Source organism: Bacillus rossius, chromosome 3 (genome assembly GCF_032445375.1).
Source record: "Bacillus rossius redtenbacheri isolate Brsri chromosome 3, Brsri_v3, whole genome shotgun sequence".
In the NCBI taxonomy this organism is placed as follows: Eukaryota; Metazoa; Arthropoda; class Insecta; order Phasmatodea; family Bacillidae; genus Bacillus; species Bacillus rossius.
The window spans coordinates 25,710,098-25,737,253 of record NC_086332.1 but is presented as its reverse complement, the minus strand read 5'-3'; the positions used below and the strand labels follow the sequence as shown (position 1 = coordinate 25,737,253).

General features: G+C 34.2%; 1 protein-coding gene across 4 annotated transcripts in view; it reads right to left on the bottom strand.

Moving 5' to 3' along the window:
- Nucleotides 1-27,156, bottom strand: part of LOC134530408 (poly(U)-binding-splicing factor half pint) — an 89,774-nt gene that overhangs the window by 7,830 nt on the left and 54,788 nt on the right. For all 4 annotated transcript variants that reach the window (XM_063365204.1, XM_063365203.1, XM_063365205.1 and 1 more), the window contains exons 8-14: nucleotides 14,797-15,004; nucleotides 11,894-12,005; nucleotides 9,487-9,747; nucleotides 8,121-8,242; nucleotides 3,915-4,052; nucleotides 1,700-1,785; nucleotides 1,508-1,617 (exon numbers count right to left, since the gene is read on the bottom strand). In XM_063365204.1, coding sequence (XP_063221274.1) covers nucleotides 1,508-1,617; nucleotides 1,700-1,785; nucleotides 3,915-4,052; nucleotides 8,121-8,242; nucleotides 9,487-9,747; nucleotides 11,894-12,005; nucleotides 14,797-15,004 — 1,037 coding nt within the window. The remainder of the gene's footprint in view (nucleotides 1-1,507; nucleotides 1,618-1,699; nucleotides 1,786-3,914; nucleotides 4,053-8,120; nucleotides 8,243-9,486; nucleotides 9,748-11,893; nucleotides 12,006-14,796; nucleotides 15,005-27,156) is intronic.

Below are 27,156 nucleotides of genomic sequence, written 5' to 3'. Positions count from 1 at the left end.
AATCAAAATACAACAAGCAGTTGCAGTGTATTCTATGAGAATCGATCTTTTCGAGTCGATAGTAGCGGTTCAAAATCGTGGTCCCGATACCTTTCAGAGTTTATCACTGCGTTTTACAAACTCGTTATGGTCGTCTTCTTTGTCTTCGTCGTCTTTGGTAACATTATCCGTTGTTGTGTTATTTGTATGTGACGTGATAAATGAAAAAGTAATTATAGTTTTATACATTCAGTCAACATTAATAAAATCACATGTGCTACAATTGGTTTTGAGTCATTTTTATATAATTATAGTGAGATGGCGACTAGGGAGAAAAAAAGTGAAGTGTGGAAACATTTTTCTATAAACTCAAGTGAACAAAATATAGCAACATGTTTGCATTGTCAAACGGTAATTTCTCGATGCAACCTTATGTGATAGTCGATAATAATGCTAGTTTTCCGCAACAAAAACTTACCCACTGTAAATTACAATTATTAGACTGTAGTTCAAGTTGTTTACAATAACAAATATAAATAGAAGTTAATTTGCAATGACTTAATAGTGTATTTTATATATTTTTATACTGCTATTATAACTGTATTCTCGATTTTACCTAACTTTGTTATTAAATTCACATGGGAATAAAAAAATTTGTGTGAATTATTACACTTAAAAATATTTGTTCATTATAATCGGTAACTGAATCGGTATCTGCCGATTATTGCTCTCATAATCGGTAATCGAATCGGTAATCGGTAAAGTCATATCGGTGCACCACTAATAATTTTTGCCAGTTTGCCAAGACTGTTAAGGCCTACCTAGCTTGTGAACAGCGTTGCAGAGTGTTTGAAATACACGTTTTTTACAGAAAAACTATGGAAAATTTTCTAAATCTGTTTCCGTACAAAAAGAACACACACATCAGGCCATGACCTAATTAACTTTTCAAAATAAATAGCACATCGAAAATAATATTTTATCACCCCTCAATATAGCCAAAAACAAGGTTTTCATGCTGCCATATCTTACAAACTATTCACGGTATTTATGTGGCATTTTTATAAGGTCATCACACTTTACACCAATAAAATTATAGGGTCACCGAATTAATTTCCGAGAGGCACGAGTATTACTGCCGCTTGTTTTGCATTTGTTGGTTGTCCGTCACGTGGCGCACTCTCAGCCGTAGACCCGTCCTCGCCTCCCTTCCACACCTGACACAGGGCGTGCAGTAAGCTACCTCACTTGTGGGGAGGAATCGCTGCACGCGGCCGGATTGTTTTTGTTCTGTCTAACATCGTAGTGTTCAGCTGCTTCCTTTGAATATTTTTTTTTTCTCCAAAAGGACAAAGCACCAAAGAAAGAATCAACATGCCTATCCCTACTTATAACAGAAAATAACTCTATACTGTTATACGAGTTGAACATCATTAACAAAGCACAGATTTTTAATTGCAACTTCCTTTTGAAGTATGAAACAACAGAATGGTTTGGAAAATTAAATGAAAAATATTATACTACTTACCACTCATTTGTGAGAATTCAACAAATATTTTTACGATTACTTCCGCATCATCGTCATCCTCTTCTGACTGTTTCTCATTATAAATGATTACTCTTTCAACGGTGCCATATCTGGAGGGAAAAAAAAAAGTAATAAATAAATGCCATTTAAAAAAATCAAAACAAAATTCACCAAAACCATTTGGATTCTTACTTGCTGCACTCATCTTGAATTTCTTCCTGGAGAGACTCATCTACATCATCTGGCTCCACCATGTTTCGAAGGATAACTACACGGCTCTATAACATACAAAATAAATTATTCATAACACCATAAAAGAGTAGTGTAAAATTCAATAAAATAAAAAACCTAGTAATGCATTTTCTTAAACAACGAAAATTATAAGTTTGAAAATAGTTTTGTGGATAAAACTGACTATACAATAAAAAACGGACCATTTTTAATCATTTGTAAAAATGATAATCACATATATTTGTTACTAAAAAGCATGTATGTACATATTATGTTCCTGAAAAAAAATCCAAATTTCTCAACTTATCATTTTTGGCTTCCATGTAACAAGTATAATTTTATCATTAAAATTTTTTGTGAGTGTGTCCCACATGCTGTATCTATTGGTACTGAATAATGAAAAAATTGACATGAAATACCAAATCAAAGATAATTTTTTTTAGAAATATCAAATATTTCTTGAATACTCTCAGACCCCTATCCAGGACTAATATTTAGTTAAGTGCTTTAGACTTTAAAGACACATTCTGAAACAGATGAGGGTAGAATAATGGTTGGTAATGATTAATTAGTAATTAGAATAAATTGCCTATTACACATATATAGACCTGTGTAAATACCAACTTTTTATTTATTTATTTATTTAATTTGTAACATGCCACACCAACAGCACAAGGCTCCAACAGTGGAGCAAATATCAAATTGAATGTATAAAATATTTTTAAAGTTAAATAGAATTGCAAATATATTTCTTAGCATGGCTAAAATTTATTTTATTTTTATAATATACTGGAATTAATAAATAATAATACTTTTTTAAAATTTTTAATGATGATAAACACAATTTGAGCCAAGGTGTAACTCTATTCAATAGAAATTAAATAATAACCACGCATAAAATTATTTTTGTGACTTCTTAAGGGCAAACCTGGGTGCCATCTTTTTATTTTAAGCAACCTACTATATTCACGCAAAAAAAAAATAATAATTTCTACATATCATTAAAAATATGTGATTAACAAAAATTTTGTCTATTTCAAAAATAACAATACCTGTCATGTGAAGTACTAAAAAATATCATAAATTCTGTTGTAAAATTTGTATTAACATTTGAAATAAACAAAAAGCTAGACCATTATTAAAATAAATACTAAAATACAAAAATATATTAGATGAAAAACTTTCTTGTTGTTACACCAGCACATTATTATGTTAGCCCCATACATTGATACTATCTATTAGGAATCTAAAAGAAAGAAATTAATATCCAAATAATTGCTTTTTTAAATTTCCGTGCTGATACAGATCTATGATTTACCATGTGTCTTGTATTAGAAAAGTGTTATTCTTAAATGTTTAGAAACATATAAAATGTGTTCTGGGAAAACACTTTACAAAATGTTTAACAGTAAATTAAATATCAAATGTACATATAAAGTACTGTTGTTTCTTTTAGTTAAATTTTAAATACAAATACAAATTTAATCTTGAATAAAAATAAAATTAGAATTCCACAAAAAAATATTTTCCTCATGTAAAAAAATACATAGGGAAAGAAAAAGTAAATACAGTAGAACCTCGTATTAACCACTTTCAAGGGACCTTGACACAAATTTTGATGAAGGAAGAAAAAAACCAGGAAAACTTAAAAGGGGGAAAGTGTTAAAATGATTTTTTATTGTCTCACTATAAAGGACACAATATGCAAATTTACAACACTCTAAATAAAATTTCAAAGATGTTTACATTTTTAAATATTAATGAGAACTTAATCTCACATAGTGAAAAAAATTAATCCATCCAATCTTGCAAGTTATTCACAACTGTTTAAAATTGAACGTGAAATTTTCAGTTTCTGAGTAAGAGATGTGAATGTTGAAGCATCTTAAAATGTCCACTTTTCATTTTTGCAGAATAGTATTCGTCGGGTACATCTTACACAAGTGTTACTGAAATTGTAATATTGTGTTTTTCCATTATAACTACCAAACTGTGTGGCAGCAACTTGAAAACCGAATGCTGTTCATGGTGCTTTATACTGTCATGTTTACTACATACACAGCTCTCGGGATCTAACAGTGAGACCAAAAACATCACGCAACTTTTATGACAGAATGCACCTCTGTGGGTGATAGATGATGTATTGTAAGCTCAAGAGGAGTGAATATGAACACACCTCAACTTTTCTCATCAACTTCTGCATGACCAAGTGACGGGCACTCTGCCCCTTGATGGACATGTTCTCCTGCTGCTGCAGCGTCTGAGGCTCTGTCTCTTCCAGCAACTTTTTCTGCAGCTCTTCCTGCTGTTTTTGCTGCAGGCACAAGAACACGTACGGTGATTACAGACACTCCATGACTATGGCTGATATCACTCTACACATTCAGCACACGTCCAGAGGGAGGTGAGGTTGGTTCATGTCATTCACGGAAGGGTGGTTTTGGGCCTGATATATTCCTTAGTCCTTACCAAAATATATTAAATTTCCCGCTTAGCACTACAAAAAATATACCTTCTCTTTAAAAAAATAATTTATAAGCATATATACAACATCTGAAATTATTTTCTCCAACATGGTCTCGTGGTCCTGTGGTTAGCGTGACGGACTAACGATCCAGAAACGAAGGTTCGAATCCAACCGCCGCCCGCCCTCACATTTTTATACTTGTAAAAATAATACATAAACATACACACACCCCCCTCCACGTGACGTCAACAACCCCCTGCGGACCCCTCCACGTGGCTCCCGGCAACGACCACCCGACCACGTGGTGCCACGCCCCCCCACATGCTCAGACAAACACCTGTCCATTTTTATAGTGTAACAGAACCGGCGTGCTCCCCCTACTATTCGTAATCGAAAATAATTTGGTATTTGAATTCAATTCAAACTATAAAACTGATATTCGCACAGGCTTAGAAATCATCTTAGTTGGCGTAGCTTTGTTTGGAATTCTTTCGCTGAAACTTCAGCTTTTAAGTCAAAGTGTAAAACGTGTGCACGTGAGCTTAAATGCACCCCTGGTAGTACTTCAAGCATGAAGAAACATTTAATGCTGCACAAGAAAGAGTATTCTGAAATTTCTGAAAGCCAATTGAATTAGATAGGCAAAGTAGGGGATATTTTAGTGGTGCACCGATGCGGATACCGATGAATCGTAATCGGCGATTATGGGTACTTACCGATTAATCGTAATCGGCGATTATCTTAACGATTACTTTGCCGATTATCTACGTCCCGGCGTAATTAAGTAGGTTTTTACCGTGTAATATTTTGTTACACATTTTAGGACGAAATACGGTAATATTTGTATATATTACAAAATTCATCTAACTCCGCCATATCCTGATTACAGATATTTCGTTAAGTTTAATAAATCTCATTGCCTCGAACAAAAAAAAAATATTTTTCCTACACGTTTATTTACGTTTCGTCTTTTGTTCTGTCTTTTGTTTAGTGGCCTTGTACAATACGTTTAGCCAGAGACGTAAAATAAATGGCACGCAATCAAAATACCACAAGCAGTTGCAGTGTATTCTACGACAATCGATCTTTTCGAGTCGTAGTAGCGGTTCAAAATCGTGGTCCCGATACCTTCTAGAGTTTATCTCTGCGTTTTACAAACTCGTTATGGGCATCTTTGGTAACATTATCTGTTGTGTTATTTGTATGTGACGTGATAAATGAAAAAGTAATTATAGTTTTATACATTCAGTCAACATTAATAAAATCACATGTGCTACAATTGGTTTTGAGTCATTTTTATATAATTATAGTGAGATGGCGACTAGGGAGAAAAAAAGTGAAGTGTGGAAACCTTTTTCTATAAACTCAAGTGAACAAAATATAGCAACATGTTTACATTGTCAAACGGTAATTTCTCGATGCAACCTTATGTGATAGTCGATAATAATGCTAGTTTTCCGCAACAAAAACTTACCCACTGTAAATTACAATTATTAGACTGTAGTTCAAGTTGTTTACAATACCAAATATAAATAGAAGTTAATTTAATTTACACTTTGCAATGACTTAATAGTGTATTTTATATATTTTTATACTGTTATTATAACTGTATTCTCAATTTTACCTAATCTTGTTATTAAATTCACATGGGAATAAAAATTTTTGTGTGCATTATTACTCTTAAAAATTTTTTTTCATTATAATCGGTAACTGAATCGGTATCTGCCGATTATTGCTCTCATAATCGGTAATCGAATCGGTAATCGGTAAAGTCATATCGGTGCACCACTAGGATATTTGAAACTTGCTTCGTGTTTTGAATTTCATCATTTAGAGGGTTTACTATTAATTAAGTTAATATAATTAAAACATTTAAATCTCAGTGTAAGAAATAATTACCAGTAGTTACAGTTAGAAAAAAGAGAACAAACATTATTTTTAAATTAATACAGTTATTTTTAATTATTCTGTGCTTAATATTCGGAATCGGATTCATATATCAAATATTGCCAGGAATTTGATTCGGATTCGAACCGAACTGAAAATCAAGGATTCGCACATCCCTAAAATATTTTTAAACGCTGGACTTCAAAAGAGTTCCACAGTTTCACAGTCATCTAAAAACTACCTTGTGCACACTTTACAAAAGGAATGATTTGGTCTATATTTAATTTATAAATAAGATAAATAAATTAGAAAACCTGGTAAATAAACTGAATAAGCATTATCTTCATTATTTCTGTTGTTTCTACTAACTTATTCATTTAACTTTACAGTACTTTAGATTTATAGCATTTTATGAACTTTATATTTATATTACTTTATTGGTAATATGTGTGTGTGTGTTTTAAATATTATTTCCTTTATTTGGCATTAATGGTATAGTCATCTATTTTTATTTATAATTTTTACTTTATCATTGTTGTATTGATCTTTGGTTATGCTGTCCTTGTTTGTCTTTTGTTCTGAGTTATTGTTATTAGTATTTGGGTTTATGCATTTTATGCCTATCAAATTAGTTTTCTTCAACTGTAAATTGGCATCTAATAATTAGAGGCACTGAAAAATTGTAAAAACGATATAGGCGCGAATAAAAGCGACAAAATGGTATACCAACGAATAAACGCTACACTCCCGTTTTTAGATGTAATACACAATCTATGAATCTTGTAAATAACACAAAACACAATTTAAATACGCATAGGCTCGCGCGGAAACTTTGTTAACGGCAAACTTAACGTACGACCCAAACAAATGTAAACGATTAAAGAGAGACGTTTATTTACGTGCATGAATATTTTCATGGGAAAGAAAGTGAAAACATTGAAGCAGCCATGTTTGCCAACGTGTGTGTGCGTGTGTGATATTAACACAAGTAATCAAATTATTTACTGTTAAATGACAACTAAAATATAAAAATGCATTAATTTAAGTTTACAACACACGCAGCTTATATTTGGCAACTACAAAAAAAATTTACAAAACTCTACTTCAGTCAAATTCGTTAGCACTTTAACGGGAAAAAAAAGATGGCAGCAATGTAGCTCTATGCTTTTGTCACTCATTTGTTGAACGTACCTAGTGTTTTCCTAATTTCCTAACCCGAAAAACCAACGGCAATCTGTGAAACAAAAATATTGCGCTGCTATTCACAATAAAATTAAGGTTATTAACCAGTGTTGATGGTGAACATTTTTTTCTAGCAAATATAATTTAATTGTCACAGATCGAAGAACCAGCATGACTGAAAAGACTGTTGAAACATGCTCAATGCTGTCATTTAATTTTTGTTAGTGGCATATGTGTTTGGTAAAGTTATATTTTATTTAAAAACTCTGTGAAAATTATTTTTGATATTCGGTTTTGTGAAAGTGATTTTTGACACTTATGTTTGTACTTGAACAACATTGACTGTTTATTGCATTGATATTTTAACATCTCAGTTGAAAATTTTTATTTTCAGTGTTAATTGATGTAGGTACTTTACAAATGTGATATTTAAACTTTTATGTTACATGTTATTAAGGCGCAATTTTATATTATATGGACAATAATGCTATCGTGAATTGTGTATATAGAAAATTGTCAAAACCGTTTCAAAAATATGGAATAATCAAATAATGAATAATAGAATTTTCTAGTCTATTAAAATTAAAGCTATATAAATGCTACACAGCAAAATATAAAATCTACGAACAGTCTTTATAAACGCTATTTTCCAGTGCCTCTACTTAAAATTTAGTAGTAGTAATAATAATATGTTACTTAAATATTGATGTACACCCTGCATATTTAAGTAAATTTTTATTTTATTTTTGGGTAACTTGAGGATCAAAAGAGGGATGCATCACAGAACTGATGACGTATTACATTCAAGAAAGAACGGCACTTCTGGTAAGAGGGCTTGCTATTCACCTGTGCTTGCTCCTGGGCTCTCCTAAGTGCATCTGGCTGAGCCAGGGCTGGTCCCATGTGGGGCTGGCCAACAACTGTGGGAGCCATCACACCCGGAGGCGGTAGTACAGCCATGGGAGCACCTGCAACAAGCAATATCTGCATGAAACATTTATAACATTAAAACATTAAAACTAAACACAGTACAGTAAACCTTAACTTTATTGTAGAAATGGGCCAGTTCCTCAAATACCATCAACTGTTACATTTCAGACCTCTGAATAGATGAAAATTGTGGGTGTTGAAAAAATATTGAAGTTCCAAAAGAAATGTTACTGTCGATTGATTACTGGAGTAATGTCTCTTGGATACAAACTGATTTTCAGTTTTTTTTTTTTATTCTTTATGAAATTCACAAGTCTCCATGACCGCCATTTCCCGAACATGAAAACAAACACAGTTAGAAAATACAAACAGGTCACACAAAATATCTGCACTTGTGCAATGACTCCAAAAAAAAATTTACTGTTCGAGGTTACCGAAGGTTGGAAATTGATTACTGTTTCCAAGAAAATCCAGGGGTTGCTTACAACTCATGGTACGAGCCAAAGGACTTGTCTTCGGAACACAGACACAGTTATTCGATCACTGCTACTAATGATGTGGTCCAACGCAGCTGTTCCCATAAGGTGTCCTACGGAACACTGGGGTTCCGTGGCAAAGTCACAGAGGTTCCGTGAGTCAGGATGAATTTTCATATAAAGCAGGCACTATATTGTCCAATAACTTTCTTTGAAGAAGTTAGGGTTCACCCAAAGAAAAGTTAAAACATAAGGTTCCCTGGCCAAAATAATCTGGGAACCGCTGGTCTAACATATTCTCATTAAAAGGTTTTGAAAAGGTTTCAAGACCGGTGTAACTGGTACCACAGCTGTGAAATTCTATATTCACACATTAATATATTACTAGTAAACCACTGCCCAACACATGATCTACCAGTACTTTGTGCAGATACTGAGCGACTCCATTGGCCACCCCTTTCTTCCGAGAAATACAAAGAAGCCCATGTGATGTAATTTACAACAAATTACAAAATTACGCAGAAAAACATCAGCCAATCATGCAACATGCCAACAGCACTACGACTAAACTCGGTCTGTAATTATTACGTAACTGGCAAACTACTACATCAGCCTGTTTTCAAACAAAGGACCTGGGTAAAAAAAATAAAAATCATCAGAAACATTTAAAAAGCAAGAAACTATGTAAACTAAGATTGTACATGCAAATGCACAAATACTTCTAAAAAGACTATATAGCTGGTATTCTTACCATAGTACTGAATACGAGACATATCTCATTAATGAAAACTCATTTAGACAGTTACCTGCGAAGGACGTGGTGACAGGGGCAGCACCCCTCAACTGTGGGATGGCTACGCCCGGGGGCTGGATGAGGGCTGCCGCGGGAATGGCGGTGGGGATGATGCCAGGGTGAGCCATGCCCACCGGAGCCAAGGTCTGCAGGGCCGGGAGGGAAGGCAACGACTGCAGAGGTATGGTGGGGATGACGGTGGGCAGGGAGGGGATGGCATTCAGCAGGGGCACAGCTGCTTGAGCCACTCCGGCGGAGCTCAGCTTGGATAGTCCTGCAACAAACACCACCCATGCCCATGATGCATTCACAACCACCCTACACTTTGTCATGGCTGGTTCTCAGTCCTTGGTCGTAAAGCTAATGAATAATATAATAATATCACACTCATATTTTCAATCCAAAAATGTATTACACAATACCTAATACAGTACCTAAGAAAATTCCTAAAATATTAAGTTAAATAAATTTAAAACTTTACTTATAAAAAAATTTTGTACTCTTTTAATAAGTTTTTTCTGTTCATAAGTCTAAATATCCAAGTGCATTGAGAAACTTATTAACAGGGATTTACTCCAATGTATTGGATCTACTCTTTCACCTAGTTCTTAGTTAAAAAAAAAAAATCTGTTCTCAGTAACTCTCAATTTTCAATCACACTACAGATACAGTAATAAATGGCATGTTTATATATTCAACACGACTTACAAACCCACCACTTCACAATCCCAACTAAAACCAGTAACCTGACACCAAGGTGCCAGGTAATTAAAAAGGAAAGTTTAGAAAATAAAGCCAAACAATTTAAATTAATAATAAGTCCTGAAACAAAAACCAATTTCGTTCAACTTTACCTTGAAAATTGATACCATGACCAGAATGAGAACCAAAACTATCATCGTAGTACATACTAACCATGATTAGGGGCCTGTTCTTTTCGCGATAGCGATTAAACGACGATAAACGCGAAATCACTGTTAAATACAGTTTTTACGCGAAATCGCCATAACACAGCGTTTTTACACAAAATTTTGTATTAAAACGCAAAATCGCAGTGTTTTTACGCGAAATTTAAATACTGGGTAAAAGACTTGTCTCGTCACTGGTAAACAAACACCGCAACATGGCAGCCACTGAACATTAATCATAAATGCACTAAAGCAAACAAAAGCTTACACACGCTCACATTATAATGTTGAACCCAAAAATATACTGTAAAAATACGCAAAACTACGGCGTTTATTTTCCTTTCCGGCATAATGTTTGGATAGATAAGACAAACAGGCGAAGTTTTAAAGCCTACGCACACCACTCGGGGCACTGACATCAGCTTGGAACAGCGACACCGGATAAATACAAAAGCAAGCAGATTATTGGGCGAACAGTGTTTGGAACAGCTTTACGTGAGTGGCCATATCACGTCAGCCGTAGTATCAAGCAGATTATCGGGTGAACCAGGCACAAGCATTTTAATCGCGCCAAAAAGCGGAAAAATGTAAACAAACATTCATTTTCGTGTGACGATGATGATTAGTTCAACAGTTTTTATAGATTTTGTTGGGTCGTTACCACAAAGCGGAAATACCATAACGCTGAATGTCAAAATTGACCACAAAGCCGAAATACCATAACGCCGAATGTCAAAATTGACCACAATGACGAAATAACAACTGAATGAATTTGTGTGTGTTTCTTAAATGTACCTTAATGCCGAAATACCACAATCAAACCTAACCTAACCTTATCTAACCTAACTTAACCTAGCCTAGCCTATCCTATCCTATCCTAGTCTAACCTAATCTAGTCTAACCTAACCTTTGTGGCAGCCCTGTAATGACATTTTTCGGCGTTAGTGTATTTCGGCGTTGAGGTACACAGCAGTTTTCTGTCGTAATCAATTTGGCATTTCGGCGTTGTGGTGCGTCCTCGATTTTGTTAAAGGGATTAATAGTTTTCCAGATTAGTTTATGGGAACGAACTAATAATCAGTGTCTAAATCAAAAGTATTGTCATATAAATATATGTAACCTATTTGTTTAGGGTATTCAGTAATGAGTAGGTTCAAGTAAAATTTTTCAACTTAAATAATTTCAGATATATTTACAGTATAACACACACATATTTTTTTTCAAGTTTTTAGCAAATAAACGTACTTTCCATGCAATAGGTTTTGTTTTTATGAATAACTCTAACTTAACAAAAATGCTTTTTTCGCATAAAAGTTGCACCCTACTTTCCAAACGTGATTTTAATTTAAATGTACCAGAATTGTGTCATAAAACACGGCATTCACTATCCATATTGTCTTTAAAAATGCAGAAATAAATTAACTGTTCATTCTATAGGGCAGTAGGCGTACAAATGGAGAAGGGATCTGTAAAAAGAACTGTAAAAGGAAATACAATATGTTAAAATCTTACCAAGAGCCACTGCGTTGCTGGCTACAGCATCCATGGCTTGAATCTTGGCAGTGGCTGCAGCAGCAGCAACGGCTGCCGCAGTTGGCATGATACTGGCAGAGCTCGAAGGGTTCTGGCATAGGAGACAGCTATTTACCACATCGTCCCACAAGTGACAATTATTACTTCTAATGAGAACTACAGTCAAACCTCTATCTATCGAACTCACATGTATCGATTGTCCGTGTTTATCGTATATTTTCTACGGTCCCGGCAAAATTGCCATACAACTAAGGTTAAAAAAGTCCGCTTGTACCGATGTTCGAATTATCGTTTTGTCCGCATTGATCGTACAAAATATGTGGTCCCGTCACTATAAATTATAATAGATGATCGTTTAACCATACAGATTTTGCAGAAATAACCATTTCTTAGAAAGAAACCGTCATAAAAACAGTAACGATAGTATACAGTAGTAAAAATAAAGTTAAATCTGCAGCCAAGTAATGGAGCACGTAAATATGAATGAAAGACAAATGAACAACAACTTACGAAGAAATATGGATGATGTACCATAACTACAGTACAAACCCAATTGTTATCCTAAGATAATTACCATAAAAAGAACTAAAGATTCTTTGTCGATACCATTATTACTACAGAAGCACGATAGCTACCACATTTGCACTACAGTTACCGTAACAACCGAGATGTACATTTACCGTGACGGTAATGTACAGTAGAACCCGTTTATAGTGAACCCGCCTATAATGAATTCCCGTTTATAGTGAATTTCCGTCTCGGTCCCGGAAAAATGATGTGAGGTTATGTATTAATTTATTGGATATAGCGCACAACTTTTGTCAATGTTGATACGTTTTCCCGTGTACCACGAACAAATTTTGCCGACATAATGCACATTTATCTCAAATATTTTCATATAATTACAAGTATTTTCACAAAACGTCTATTCTGGATCACATTAACGTTTTTCTCCCCAATATGCTACTCCATTGTCCACTGTTCATAATATAAACAAGTCGTAATCGAGTGGCCTCGGTAGGCTACGTGTAGCCAGAAATGGTGCTCAGTTTGGTGAAAATAAAAAATAGTTTTCCCTGCATAGTTAAAGAATGGGCGAACGCGTGTACATTTAATAAGTTATCAAAATTAAACATAAATTACCGCCACACAAATACGTATGTACATTATAGCAGCAAATTCAATATTTTTACGTCTCATTTTTATCGTTCACGTTTCGGACATTTTGATCGAGTAAGGTTTTTAAGACTACCACTAGATAGAACTCTGTGGACTAAATTTTTCCTAAGAAAGTAAGAAATGTTCGTTCCAGCTTTAGCAACTGAGATACTAAATGATACGTAGTGATCTTTGATGCGCCAGACTCGTTATTTTTCGTTTATTTACTTTTGACGGTAAAAAGAATTTCGTGTTATTAAGCTGCAAATGTGCTTCAATAAGAAATACGTACATAAAAAAGGGTGAAAAATGCGTTAAAAAACGTAAGGCATTATCTGTGCGAGATAAAGTGGACATTATTAAAAAGGTAGACTCCAACCCCACTGTCCCGCACGTGTTAATATCAAAGGAACTGGGAATTGCAACATCCACATTAAATACAATATTAAACAAGCTGAACAATCTTCTTTCTCAAGCTGTGAATACGTCACAGAGTATTAAACGCCTGAAAAAAGGAAAATACGCCGATGTCGAAGAACCATTAATAGAAAGTTTGTACATGTGTAGTGTATTAAAAATAATATCTGCATTTGCTCATAAAACTGTTGCTTTGAGTATTTTCATTCGTTCTTTTCTTGGCTTAGGCCTATGTGTAGTTAAGATTATGCTTTTGAGTATGTATTGCCAATATAAAAGTTTTCCCAGATATAAAGTTTCCCCTCTATAGTGAACATATAAACTACTCCCTTCAGATTCATTATAACAGGGTTCTACTGTATTTATTTATGACATATTAAAAATAAAGAACATTATTGAAAAATAGGATGTTAAATTTTTATATGTACGTTTGGCACATGTTGCGAAGAAATAATGCGATCTGAAAAAAATGCAGTACTACTACGAAAAGCGAAAAGGGTAATCGTGGATTTTTAGGTTATGGCAGTCTCTCTCGGTTTTCAGTAATATCGGCCGAAAATTAACAAGCGTATCGGAAGTCGGCAGAAATGCCGATTCAACTAAATATTGGCAAAATCGGCTTCTTCAGTACAGCTCTACATTTGATGACATGAGTAAACATTTTTCAGACTTCAGGATATTGAAAAAGACTTTAATTTCCATGTAGATTTATTGTGCGTATGTTTTTTTTTTGCAAGTGTAAATTGAATTAAGTAAAATACTTCCATTTTTATTTATTTTTCAACTGATTTAACTTTAATGACAAGTAACTGATATATTTCTGACACTAATTTTGAGGTTGAAATATTTTTTAAAAATTCTTAGAGTGAAGTCCACATCTATTGAATGTCCGCATCTACTGAATTTTTTTGTTGGTCCCCTGAAAAACGATAGATAGAGGTTTGACTGTAATAATAACTCTACCTTGATATAAATCTTTCTTGCTAATGTTCAAATCACAGCTGCTTAGTTATTGAATTCTTTGACACGAAGATTTCAAGAAATAAGACTGTAAATACACTTTACAATATAAATAAATGATCTCTTCTGATAATCTTCACTACACCTGATTCATGCACTATAAAGACTCTTATTTTACAGTTTTACACTTCATTGCACTTTACACCAATTTTTTGTGGTCCTATGTAAAATTAATATTGTATAAATAGTTTCACTAATGTTTTTCTTCAGTTTGGAAAAAAATTATTATATTCAAAAAAATAAATATATCTTTCAACAGACAGTCACTACACACAATATTTCATTACCTTGCTGACTTGAAGGGCGTTAGGAGGCGTGATGGCACGGCCAACTCTCAAGTACTGTCCTCCCAGGTCAAACAGGTTCATTGAAGCAATAGCCTCCTGCGCTGCTTGCTGGGTCTCGTACTCAATGAAGCCATAGCCTTTGTGCCTGTTCGCTGTCGTGCCTGGAGCTAGCTTGCAATACTTAATGGGCCCGAATGCTTCAAAAACACTTCACAAAAAACAGAAAGACAACTTTTAAAATTCAAAAATAGATACAATAATACATTATTCTTCAATCATGACCTAACCAAATACTCCTAAATCTAAATAATATAATAAATTAAATAAAAAAAATTATAATAAAAAATGAAAAAATTACTATTACTATGCAGAATATAAAAATATTTTTTAATACTTAACACTTTATGGCAAGAGAAAAACTATTGAAATTTCATCAACATAGCATTCAATAATGCTTTATGAATATCAATAAAAGAATGTGTAATTATTTAAAATTAGTTTTGATGGTTCAACTGCTTTTAAAACTGAGTGGGATAGGGAATTCTGGGTTGGGCAAATTTCAAGCAGAAATCAAAAAATCCCAATAGAATGGGAAAATTACAGGCAGAAATAAAATTTTTTTAATTGGAATGGGAATGAAACAAAAATTGTTTGAAACTTACAAATTCCAAAAATTTCTAGTATTTTACTTAGGATGTATTTATTCTCATTTATTATATAAGCCGTAATATAATGATAGCTTTTGCATCAGGATAGGAAAATACAATGAAACATGTGAAATGAATTCATTTGTACGAAGGCAGTAAAATTTTTAAATACAGCCTCATTTGCCAAATGACAAAATTTACACATTTACACTTTAAGTATCAGTCATTAACCAATTTTGGTTATTTATTGCAGCCATTTATTTTATGTCAGTATTTAAGACACATTTTCCAGTCAATTTTCTCTTGAAACTTACCTTTATTCAGTATGATTATTTATTTATATGTATTTATTTATAATTTGACACACTCCCACCAACAGTTAAGTACTTTTAAGTCTGATTATTTTGTTTTTGAGCAGCAAGGATGCCAGTAAGCTAAAGCGGTGTGAACATGGTGTTAGATAGATCATGACTAGGGACCCTGAAATTCAGTAAACTGCAAAATACGCAAAACAAAAATATGTCTTTTTGTTTTAGGTTTTGCGAAATTTAAACATTTTTGATGAAACACGAAGTTTAGGTGTGAAATTTAAACATTTAGATGATCGACGGCATTTCTGAAAACGCCATGCTGTTGTGTAACAAAGGAAACAAATTACATAATAGTGTATTTTGATATCTTGAAGATATTTTGTTCTCTACCAAAGCATGAATCGATACTATTTATGAAAGCCTGAAACGCGATGTCCATGCTCTTTGTGCTGTCCCTACAATCCAGAGTTATACATCTAGTTTATTAAATCTTTGGTTCTGTTTAAAAGTAGGAGTGATGGCATTGTTTTCAAGTTAAATTATTATGCATTTTATATTATATTATTCAACTACTTGATGTGACACAAAAAAGTATTTTTTTTTTTGCAGTGGAGAAAACCTTCTACTGAAAATCTTCAGGACCAAAGTGAAAAATAATAAGGAAATAACATATCCTCAAAGTTTGTTTACATTTTATGTTTTGTAATTTTATAGTTTAGGACAAGAAATAATTGTTAACTTTATGATACAATATGTATTAAATCTGTAACTCTAAAGAAAAGCCTCTTTTCTGAATGAAAATACCAAATCTACTTTTCATTTATTTCCTAGCACATTTTCCAAACATTCTCTAAAAAGGTGCTGTATTTCTTTATAAAGTTTACCTTTTTAATAAATAATTAGGTTTGGTTAGTTAAATTTAGAATACTTAAAAAGTGTTAATGGTTGACTACGTTAGGTTAGCAACATATAAAATACTTTAAATAGTTTGACTGGTTGATTAAGATTCATTAGCCACATTAAAAATACTTAACAACATTATGAATTACCAATTTAAAATATAACTAGGTAACTTAACCAACCACCCTTACTGTATTAAAATATTTTTTAATGCAGCTAAGCTAACTATTTGTTCACACCAATTTACCAAATTTTTTATGTAGCAACCTAACCAACCATTCACACAATGCTATAGTAATTTTAATGTACCTAACCCAACAACTTTTAAACCAGTTAAATTACTTTTAAGTTTCAAAACACCATCTTAAAAAATGATTGAAAAAATGAAGTTAAAGAAAGCCCATTAAATTATTTTTTTTTTGGGAAGAAGAGTAGTCTTTAGAATAACCAAAAGTTCTTCAGTTTCAATTGACAGTGTACAAAAAACAATTTTTAAGGGAATAGAATGCAAAAATGAACATTTAATACTGAATTAATTTTAAAAGTAATATAATTCTTTTTACACTGACTTATTGCATAGCTTTTACATTTTATTACTGACTTTTTAAACCACTTTTCCTTATTTTAACAATGCTTTTGATCAATTTTAATTCAAGTTTTTCAGGATTCCTAATCATGACTAATTATTTACGATGACGAACAGCTAGCAGACTGCATCCTTGTCTGATGGATGGTGTGGTGAGCTAACTCTTCCTCGCTCTTTTGTTACTTTAACATTTGGCAACCCCTATTTAAGAGCAATTTTACATATGTGTAAAAAAAATTAGCTTTAATTTGATATATGTTTCATTAAAATATTTTATGAAAGTATAAATTTAACAAAGTTATACCTGTTTACACTGGTCGACAAAAGGTTGTGGCCAAATGAGAAGCGGCAACCCAAACTTTTTTTCATTCTTTACATACTTCTCTTTGAAATTAATTATAAAATATTTTTACAACAAATAAACAAAATAGTTTTAAAAAATTAATTAATAAAAAAAATGAATCAAAAATACTTGCGGCCATATTTTGATAGGCCACCCGGCAGAACCGTATTTTTCTATTAACAATTATCTATAAAATTTGTATTTTGATTAAAAAAAAACAGATGGACGTAGAAATCACACGGTGGGATCTCGTGCTATTACAGGGCTGCCACTGGTTTCTAACATAAATCCTGGTCTCAGCCCTAAAAAATCCTGTAAAATCCTGGAAACTTACAAATTCGAAATCCAGTACAAAATCCTAGTAACTTAAAACTGATATCCTGTAAAATCCTTGCAAACTAAATAAAATAACCATACACCAAAATTTTAACCAGGAAACTTACCAAAAATGTATTCGCCTTATGTAACTAAAAGACTGGTAAACTAAAAATTGCTGAATTAAAATACACACATTTATAAAGCAAACTCTTGAAACAATACAAAAATCCATAAAGTTATTTCTAACCAATAAATAGTTTTTGGTCATGAAACTGGCTTGTTTATGTTTACGTTGCTGATTAATACATGGCGGTTGTGGACTGCTATACTTAAATGAAATAAATGCTGTCTTTCACAAACCAACTAAATCACTATTTGAGATTTCTTGCTTTCTTTCTCATCTGAAGAGTGGGCTAGAATTCACTCTTTTTCTTCCTAGGAGATACTTGCATCAAAGCATTTAGTATTGGTGACTGCAGTGATGACCGATGTGCTGTTTTGATGAGTTTCAATTGGCTGAATGCTCTCTCTACACTCGCATTACTGTGAGGGAGAATCAACCTTGCCTGTGCCAACTAACAGAGTGGTTTGCCATTTTTCTCATACTTGGATACTTTGTGCCAAAAAACATCAATAGGATCTGTAGGCAGAATGTCTGGTGCAGATAAATTCACAAGTGAATAAACAAAATACTCAGCATTCAAGGAATCATGATCATCATTAGAAATGACATTTGGAAAAGCTTTGGCCAGATTTTCCACCTTCACCCATTCTCCACACTCTTTCTTGGCTGGGTCGAAAACGTCTAGGTTTTGAAGAACATGATCATGTAGCGGCAGCAGAAGGCGATACAGCTCTTTGGTTCCAGTTTCATAAAACTTCCTTATGTTGTTGAAAAATTCCACTTGTTCGGAAGAGGATATTTTGCTTTCTGCTAGGAAAGTACGAGCTGAATGACCAATGAATAGAGAATCATCAGACAGTTGGTTTTGTCGTTCAAAATTGATTGAGGTCAGATTACTTTTCTGTACAACACCAAACTGAACGAAACTGGCAATTGTTTGCAGCAGCAGTACACATAATACTCTGTCAAAGCTGGCCATTGCTCAAGTAGACAATTCACACACTGAAGCATGGCCAGCCATCAGGCCGCAAAATCTTATGTTTTATTTTGATTTAACTCCAAAATCTGTTGTACATGTCTAAATTCATCTTGGCATTTACCAGATGTTTTGAAGAAAGAATAATTATCTCGTGACAACTGCTCGCACATATTAGGTAGTTCAGCACATGCATGTGATGCAGCCAGATGTGCAACGTAGAAATCATGTTATCTTGCTATCCCCTTACTCTGGAAAGCACAGAATTGAACTCCCCAACCATTGTCTTTGCATCATTTGAAGACATGCTTAGACAGTTCTTCCAAGGTATTTCATCTATGTTAACAGATTTTCACCAGTTGCTTTGCCTTCAATAGCCACCACTTTATAGAACCGTGTTTCTATTTGCCAATCTGTGAAAAATCTTACCAAGATAATCATTTGTTTGTGAACTGTTATGTCATTAGACTCATCAATTAAAAAAGTAAATAGTGAAGTTCTCATTGTATTCACAATGTCTTCTTCACAAGAGGCTAATGCCTGCTGAATAATCATACCCATTTATGTGCAACCACAATGATAGTTTTTGGTATGTCACTGTTTGGGAACATATTTGGCACTAATTTAGCAAAGTTATCACTTAAACTTACTGGCAGGTTGTTTTCACTAACAAAATTTGCCCATTGTAATTCAGCACCAATCACACCAATATTTTCCTTCAATACAAAACTGGACAGCGAGGAATTCTGTTCTATGCCCCTTTGATTTCTTTTGTGACATTCAGTATTTCTGTGACGTTGCAGATGTTGAGCATAGAATTACACACTGTGCACTTAGCTTGGTAAACGCTGCTCCCTGGCTTTATCCATTCTAGTTGGTTTTCCCATTCTAGTTTATACTTCTGCTTAAACGGAGCCCGATCTGTTGACGCCTTACGTTTTTTGTTCATTGTATCAAGGGCTGCAAGTATTTAATTCTAGTTTAAACTGCCAAGCCCTAGAAATTTTACAAAAGCAACACGAACAAAATCTTAAGAAAATAGCTAAACAAAAGCAATAATCATAGATAGGGACCCTTTTATTTCGCAAATGGTATATTCACGAAATTTTTATACAAGCATATAGGGTCAACATACCAACAATTTATGTTATTTTTATTGTGTTACAAACCGTTTATGCGTCGCGAAATTCCACAAAATTTGCCATTTTTCTCGTTTTGCACGAAATAGGGCTAAATTCCTCTATTTCACGAAATTTTGCACGAAATAGTCCATTTAAAATCACTATTTTTAAGATTTGCGCAAGAATATGTTTACTAGTCAAAGATAAAACTCCACACTACACGAAAATATTTTATAGAACGACGCCTAGGCAAATCATTTTTTCACTTTTTAATTTGATAATACAGCATTATTTGCACTTTTCATGGGGACAAAGTAAAAAAGTGTAAAAAGCGGGAAAGTGTAAATAAAGGGAAAAGTAAGAAATACGTTAAAGTTAATTAAAATACAGTCGCATCCTGCAGCGTTCATAATAGTGATGTGCGAGTCTCAGCATCATCGAGAACGAGTCGAGACAGAAATTTTCTCGATCTCGTCTCGAGATAATTTTTTTGGCTCGGAATTTTCGAGAATTTTGTAAACAAGAAATAGGTTAGGTAATATAATATATTGAGGCAGCATTTTGCGTTGCGTGTTGAAATAATTAACATATCTTCAACGTTACGTAGATCGAATAAAATAAAATATACTTGTTACGATAGTATACACGATAAATTATTAAAAAGTTAAAAACGAACAACTTCCGTTCACAAGTCACTACATGAAACGGTAAACGTAAACAATGAATTGTGCTGTGGTTATCACATTAAATTACAGAAGAAAATGATTATTTTCCGTTAATAAAACCAACATTAAAGTTAAAAATAAATCATTTTCGGTATCAATATCAAGTATCAACGTAAAACGGTAATGTAAAAAATAAAAATATAAACATGACTGCAGAATTCTTCCGCGATTGCATTTTGTTTTATGGCCTTAGGTTATACACACGGCCAGCAGTATATAACAAGCAACATGATGTTTAAATTACGGTCCGTATCGATAGTGACATATCGATAGTGGTGAATGTTCAGACTTTCATGATCAAGTACCGTCCATGGCTCAAGGAAACTGTATAGACTATGGAGTCAATAACGTATGTTTACATACGACAGTAGGCAAATAAACTGTTGAGTGTAAAGGTAAAGTTGTAATTGCAATTGTGGATACTTGATAAAATTATTGAATAATTATGTATGTTTGTCAGATTATTGAGTTTTACTTTTTTGGAACATATTATACTGTTAACTAAAGTACAGATTTCTCGATCTCGACTCGATTCTCGAGAATTTTTAAATTGCTTTCTCGATCTCGTCTCGAATTCAAAAAATTCTTTCTCGCACATGCCTAGTTCATAACAAATGCGGGCTACATTACACATACGCATTGCACCACAGTAAAAAAATTAAAAAAAAAAAAAAAAAAAGGGCAGCAAATTGGAAATTTACCGTCAATAGCGCCACGTGCGCCGAGAAAGGTCATCGTACTCAGCTGTTATGGCGCGGCGTAGCCGCCGGCTGGCTCTCTCTGTTGTCTGAGCTGCGCATGCGCAGTATAACTCACTCAACGCTCCGCCCAGACTCGTGACGTTCCATCAGCAGCCAGCCAATAGATGCGAACTTAGCGGAAAAAAATATAAGCTCCACCTCCCGTGTACCAGTTTTGTCCAGTTCTAATACCAGTTTATTGGTATAAGCACCAGTTTTCTCGCTGCCGTGACGTGTTCAAGTTTACGTTCATCTTGATGTCTTGATACCAATAATTAATTATTTATGATCCCCAGATATAAATGGTTAGTTTAAAAAATATGTATCAACTGTACAATATGTAACATTGCAAGACCCTGCCCTCCTAAATAAATAATTTTCTTTTAAACTTCTTTTGTATAGGTAAATATAAATAAGTCAATGTTTTTAGAGTGGTGTGTATGTTATGAGACAATGGAATCAGACGTTATAATATTAATATACGTTATTTGTACGTGCTCTGTGTTTTAAGAAGGTATTTTGTATTTTATTAGACATTTTTAATCATTACTATTTTTTATGTAATTATTCACAAATGAGCCGCTGTACTACATTTTTACCTGTTTAGGCCTACTTTTTCAGGTTATTTCTAAATGATTTTAAGTTTGTAAAGTAATTTGTATTATAATTGCTATTTGTAGTGTTCATTAACGTGTGGAATGATTCAGGGATAGAAAGAGAGGCATGAGAGGCCTGTAAGTGTAAGTGAGAAAGAAACAGTGCTTCCCCGCCAACCGAGATAGACGGTAATTTCCCCCCTGCGTGGGAACTGAGTGATAACTGCTCTCTCACGGTGTAGGAGATAGAACGAGAATGGGAGTCCCCGATTTCGATGTGAAATTGAAAAGAGATAGATCAGGGGAAGCCCAGAGTTCTGTATGTACAAGGTTTTTTCATGTATTGTAACTTGTTCTGTGATTGGCTTGTATCTGTAAGCGTGAAAGAAACGTGCGTGTGATTGGTCAGTGAGGTCATGTGACGTCTACTCCCTGCGTGGAGGAGAGCATGGCAGGATTTCACCAGTCGTCCGTCGATCGCTGCACCAGTAGGTCGCGTTCGGTAGCTTCTCGCAGATGATGTAGAAGCATTTGAAGAGATAATTTCACGTTGATGTTCGGAGCCAGGCCTATTCTTAAATTAACCAAATTCTTTGTTATATATTTCGTTCGGACATAATTAGAAATTGCGGCCACCTTCGTCGGCGTTTTGGCTCGTGGCGGAATTCGTTTTCGCTGGGTGCGGTCATGTTTCAGGCCGCACCAATTTCGTGTACTTGCAGTAAAAGATTACAGAAGGACGTTATTTTTCGTTAATTCTCATCACGCGAACTACGAGCATTATTCGACGGGCAGATGTACGTGTTGAACGAGTGTGAGAAAAACTGTGAAAGTGTTTGGATTCGTCTGTGCAATATTCTATTTGAAAAATAAAACTACAAAATTACAATTGGCGTTGAACATCTGTTTATTTTTGTATATAACGAACCGTTATATTTGGCGCCTAACGTGGGGCGCCAAATATAACGGTTCGTTACATACAAAAATAAACAGATGTTCCGCCAATTTTAGTTTTTGTTTTATTTTTTCACCATAGAATGCACAGACAAATCCAAACACTTCAAAAAGAGGTTGCTCACTCATTCCACATACATCTGCCCGTCGAAAAATGCTCGTAGTTCGCGTGATGAGAATTAACGAAAAAATAGCGTCCTTTAGTAATGTTCTTACTAGTACACGAAATTAGTGCGGCCTTAAACATGACCGCACCCAAGGAAAACGAATTTCGCCACGAGCCAAAACGCCGACGAAGGTGGCCGCAATTTCTAATTATGTCCGAACGAAATATAAAAATAATTAGGTTAACTTAATAATCGGCCTGGCTCTGACCACCAATGTGAAATTATCTCTTCAAAATACTTCTACATCATCTGCGAGAAGCCACCGAACGCGACCTACTGGTGCAGCGATCGACGGACGACTGGTGAAATCCTGCCATGCTCTCCTCCACGCAGGGAGTAGACGTCACATGACCTCACTGACCAATCACACGCACGCTTCTTTCACGCTTACAGATACAAGCCAATCACAGAACAAGTTACAATACATGAAAAAACCTTGTACATACAGAACTCTGGGCTTCCCCTGATCTATCTCTTTTCAATTTCACATCGAAATCGGAGACTCCCATTCTCGTTCTCTCTCCCACACCGTGAGAGAGCAGTTACCACTCAGTTTCCACGCAGGGGGGAAATTACCGTCTTTATCTCGGTTGGCGGGGAAGCACTGTTTCTTTCTCACTTATACTTACAGGCCTCTTATGCCTCTCTTTCTAACCATTAACCATTACACCAGACACAGTCCCATGTTCTAGAATCATTCCACACGTTAATGAACACTATAAACATCAGTTATAATACAAATTACTTTACAAAATTAAAATCATTTAGAAATAACCTGAAAAAGTAGGCCTAAACAGGTAAAATTCTAGTACAGCGGCTCATTTGTAAATTATTACATAAAATATAGTAATGATTAAAAACGTCTCTTAAAATACAAAGTACGATCTTAAAACACATTGCACGTGCAAATAACATATATTAATATTCACAATGTCTGATTATACGGTTTCATAACATATATACCACTCTAAAAACATTGACTTATTTATATTTACCTATACAAAAATAAGTTTAAAAGAAAATTATTTTTTTTGGAGGGCAGGGTTCTGCAACGCTACAAATACTTCCGAAATTATAAAATACGTTTAAAACAGTTAACAAGACTCCGCTCATTTTATCTAGTGAAGTTTATGTCTCGTACCAGTATTTCTGCTAAGTTGTGACATAAAAATAGTAACAGAACGTTTATACATTCGTGAGTTTACGTTTTTCCCAAGTACATTTTAGATTGTCTCCTATAATTACTCGGATCTTACACGCTGTAATGTTGCAGAACCCTGCCCTCCTAATTAAATAATTTTCTTTTAAACTTCTTTTTGTATAGGTAAATATAAATAAGTCAATGTTTTTAGAGTGGTGTGTATATTATGAGACAGTATAATCAGACGTTATGGCTTTTAATATATGTTATTTTCACTTGCTATGTGTTATAAGAATGTACCTTGTATTTTAACAGACATTTTCTATCATTAGTAATTTTTATGTAATTAATCACAAATGAGCCGCTGTACTAGATTTTTACCTGTTTAGGCCTACTTATTCAGGTTTTTCTCAATAAGTTTAATTTTGTAAAGTAATTCGTATTATAATTATTCTTAATTTTTATTAACGTGTTGTAATATAATTATAAATCACGGGACTGTGTCTGGGCTGGAGTGATGGTTAGAAAGAGAGGCATGAGAGGCCTGTAAGTGGAAGTGAGAAAGAAACAGTGCTTCCCCGCCAACCGAGATAAAGACGGTAATTCCCCCCCTGCATGGGAACCGAGTGATAACTGCTGTCTCACGGTGTGGGAGAGAGAACGAGAATGGAAGTCCCCGATTTCGATGTGAAATTGAAAAGAGACTGATCAGGGGAAGAAAATAAAAGATTTTTTCATGTAGTGTAACTTGTTCTGTGATTGGCTTGTATCTGTAAGCATGAATGAAGCGTGCGTGTGATTGGTCGGTGAGGTCATGTGACGTCTACTCCCTTCGTGGAAGAGACGAGTTCATGAGATCACCAGTCGTCTGTCAAACGCTGGACGAGTAGGTCGCGTTCGATGGCTTCTCGCTAAATTATAATGTAATTTATGAAGAGATAATTTCACGTTGGTGGTCGGAGCCAGGCCTATTATTAAATCAACCTAATTTTTTATATATTTCGTTTCGGGTATAACTTAACTAGAAATTGCGGCCACCTTCGTAGGCATTTTGGCTCGGGGCGAGATTCGTTTTCGCTGGGTGCGGCCCTGTTCCAGGTCGCACCATCTTCGTGTACTTGCAGTAAAACATTACTGAAGGACTTCAATCTACGCTATTATTTTTCGGTAATTTCTCATCATGCGAGCTACCAGCAGTATTTTCGACAGTCAGATATACATGTGGAACGAGTGAATGAACTATTGTAAGTGTTTGGATTCGTCGGGGCATTCTGTTTAGAAAAATAAAAATAAAAACATCAAAATTTGCAATCGGCATTGAACTGTTTTATTTTTGTATATAACGAACCATTATAACGCCTAGGCTTAAATTATTATATGTTTAGAAATAAAAGCAACTTTTCATGTTATAAAATATGTTTAATTTGCGATTTAAAATGTTCACTGCTGACTATAAAAGTTACGTTTTTCATAATGTTTTTAGGCCTACTATCGTTGTTACGTGACGTAAATAGCGGGATGGATTAGATTTTTGAGACGTAATTCGCGTGAAAGTATCGTATTGGATTAAATGAGAACCAAACGGGACCTGAAGAATATAGTGCAAATAACGGGAAAACGTAAATAACGGTAACGTAAATAAGGGGTTTCACTGTATAAGTAACTTCATATTTTAACACCCTCGGGTTCAAGAAACAGGTTTATTACGTTTATTTACCTAACAATAACACAACTGATTTGTTTCCATTCGTAGGCAAACGGGTTTCCTAACGGCCATAACAAGCCATAGAAAAGAAAGTACATAAACACTTTATCATTGCGACGCCATGTAGAATTTTATAATTTTTCGCTGTGAATCTTTACTTTTTTCTTTCAAACCCCATTTATACGGAAAAAAGTCTTAATTTTCTAGAACATTCACAATATATCTGAAGTCAATACCGAATTACGGTAATTTACAAAAATAACAATAATTTTACCAACATGGCGTCCTTCCATACAAAATGACGTCCTTGATGTATTGTGAACAAAACTTACACACTTTATCTTGTCTTCTCTGAGACGTTCGGAGAAACAGATTTATCTTTCCCTCAGAAACTCCGGGCTTGTTTGTTTTGAAGTTGCTTATTGTTGAATACGCACTTTTTATATATATTTATTTAGATTGAAAAGTGGATTTAAGTGTTACTCTTGAATTTATATATTCATACATTTATCTGAAACAGTAATTTATCTAGTACTTTGCCCTCGAATGAAGCATGTAATTTAAACAACAGTTATACAATTGCAATACACCATATCTAAACGTGTTACAAGCATTTAAATTAGGGATGGGGCGACCGAATCCAATATCCGCCGAATCCGCCGAATCCTAGGGTTTCGAAGATTCGGCGGGTCTGATATAGGATTCGTCAAAGGATTCGGTTTTTTACTATTTACGGAGAAAAAAAATACAGTAAAACTCGCTTACGAGGTCCCGCATGGTAAGTTTTTCCGTATAAAGCGTTTAAATTGCCCGAGGTCTCATCATTTACGCCATTAAATGTGTGATATAAAGTCCATTAAAATTTTTTCTGAAACTTCCTGTCTCAAATAATGGCGCACGTAAATATGAAGAAAAGACAAATGAACAACAACATACGAAGAAATATGGATGATGTACCATAACTACAGTACAAACCCAATAGTTATTTTAAGATAATTACCATAAA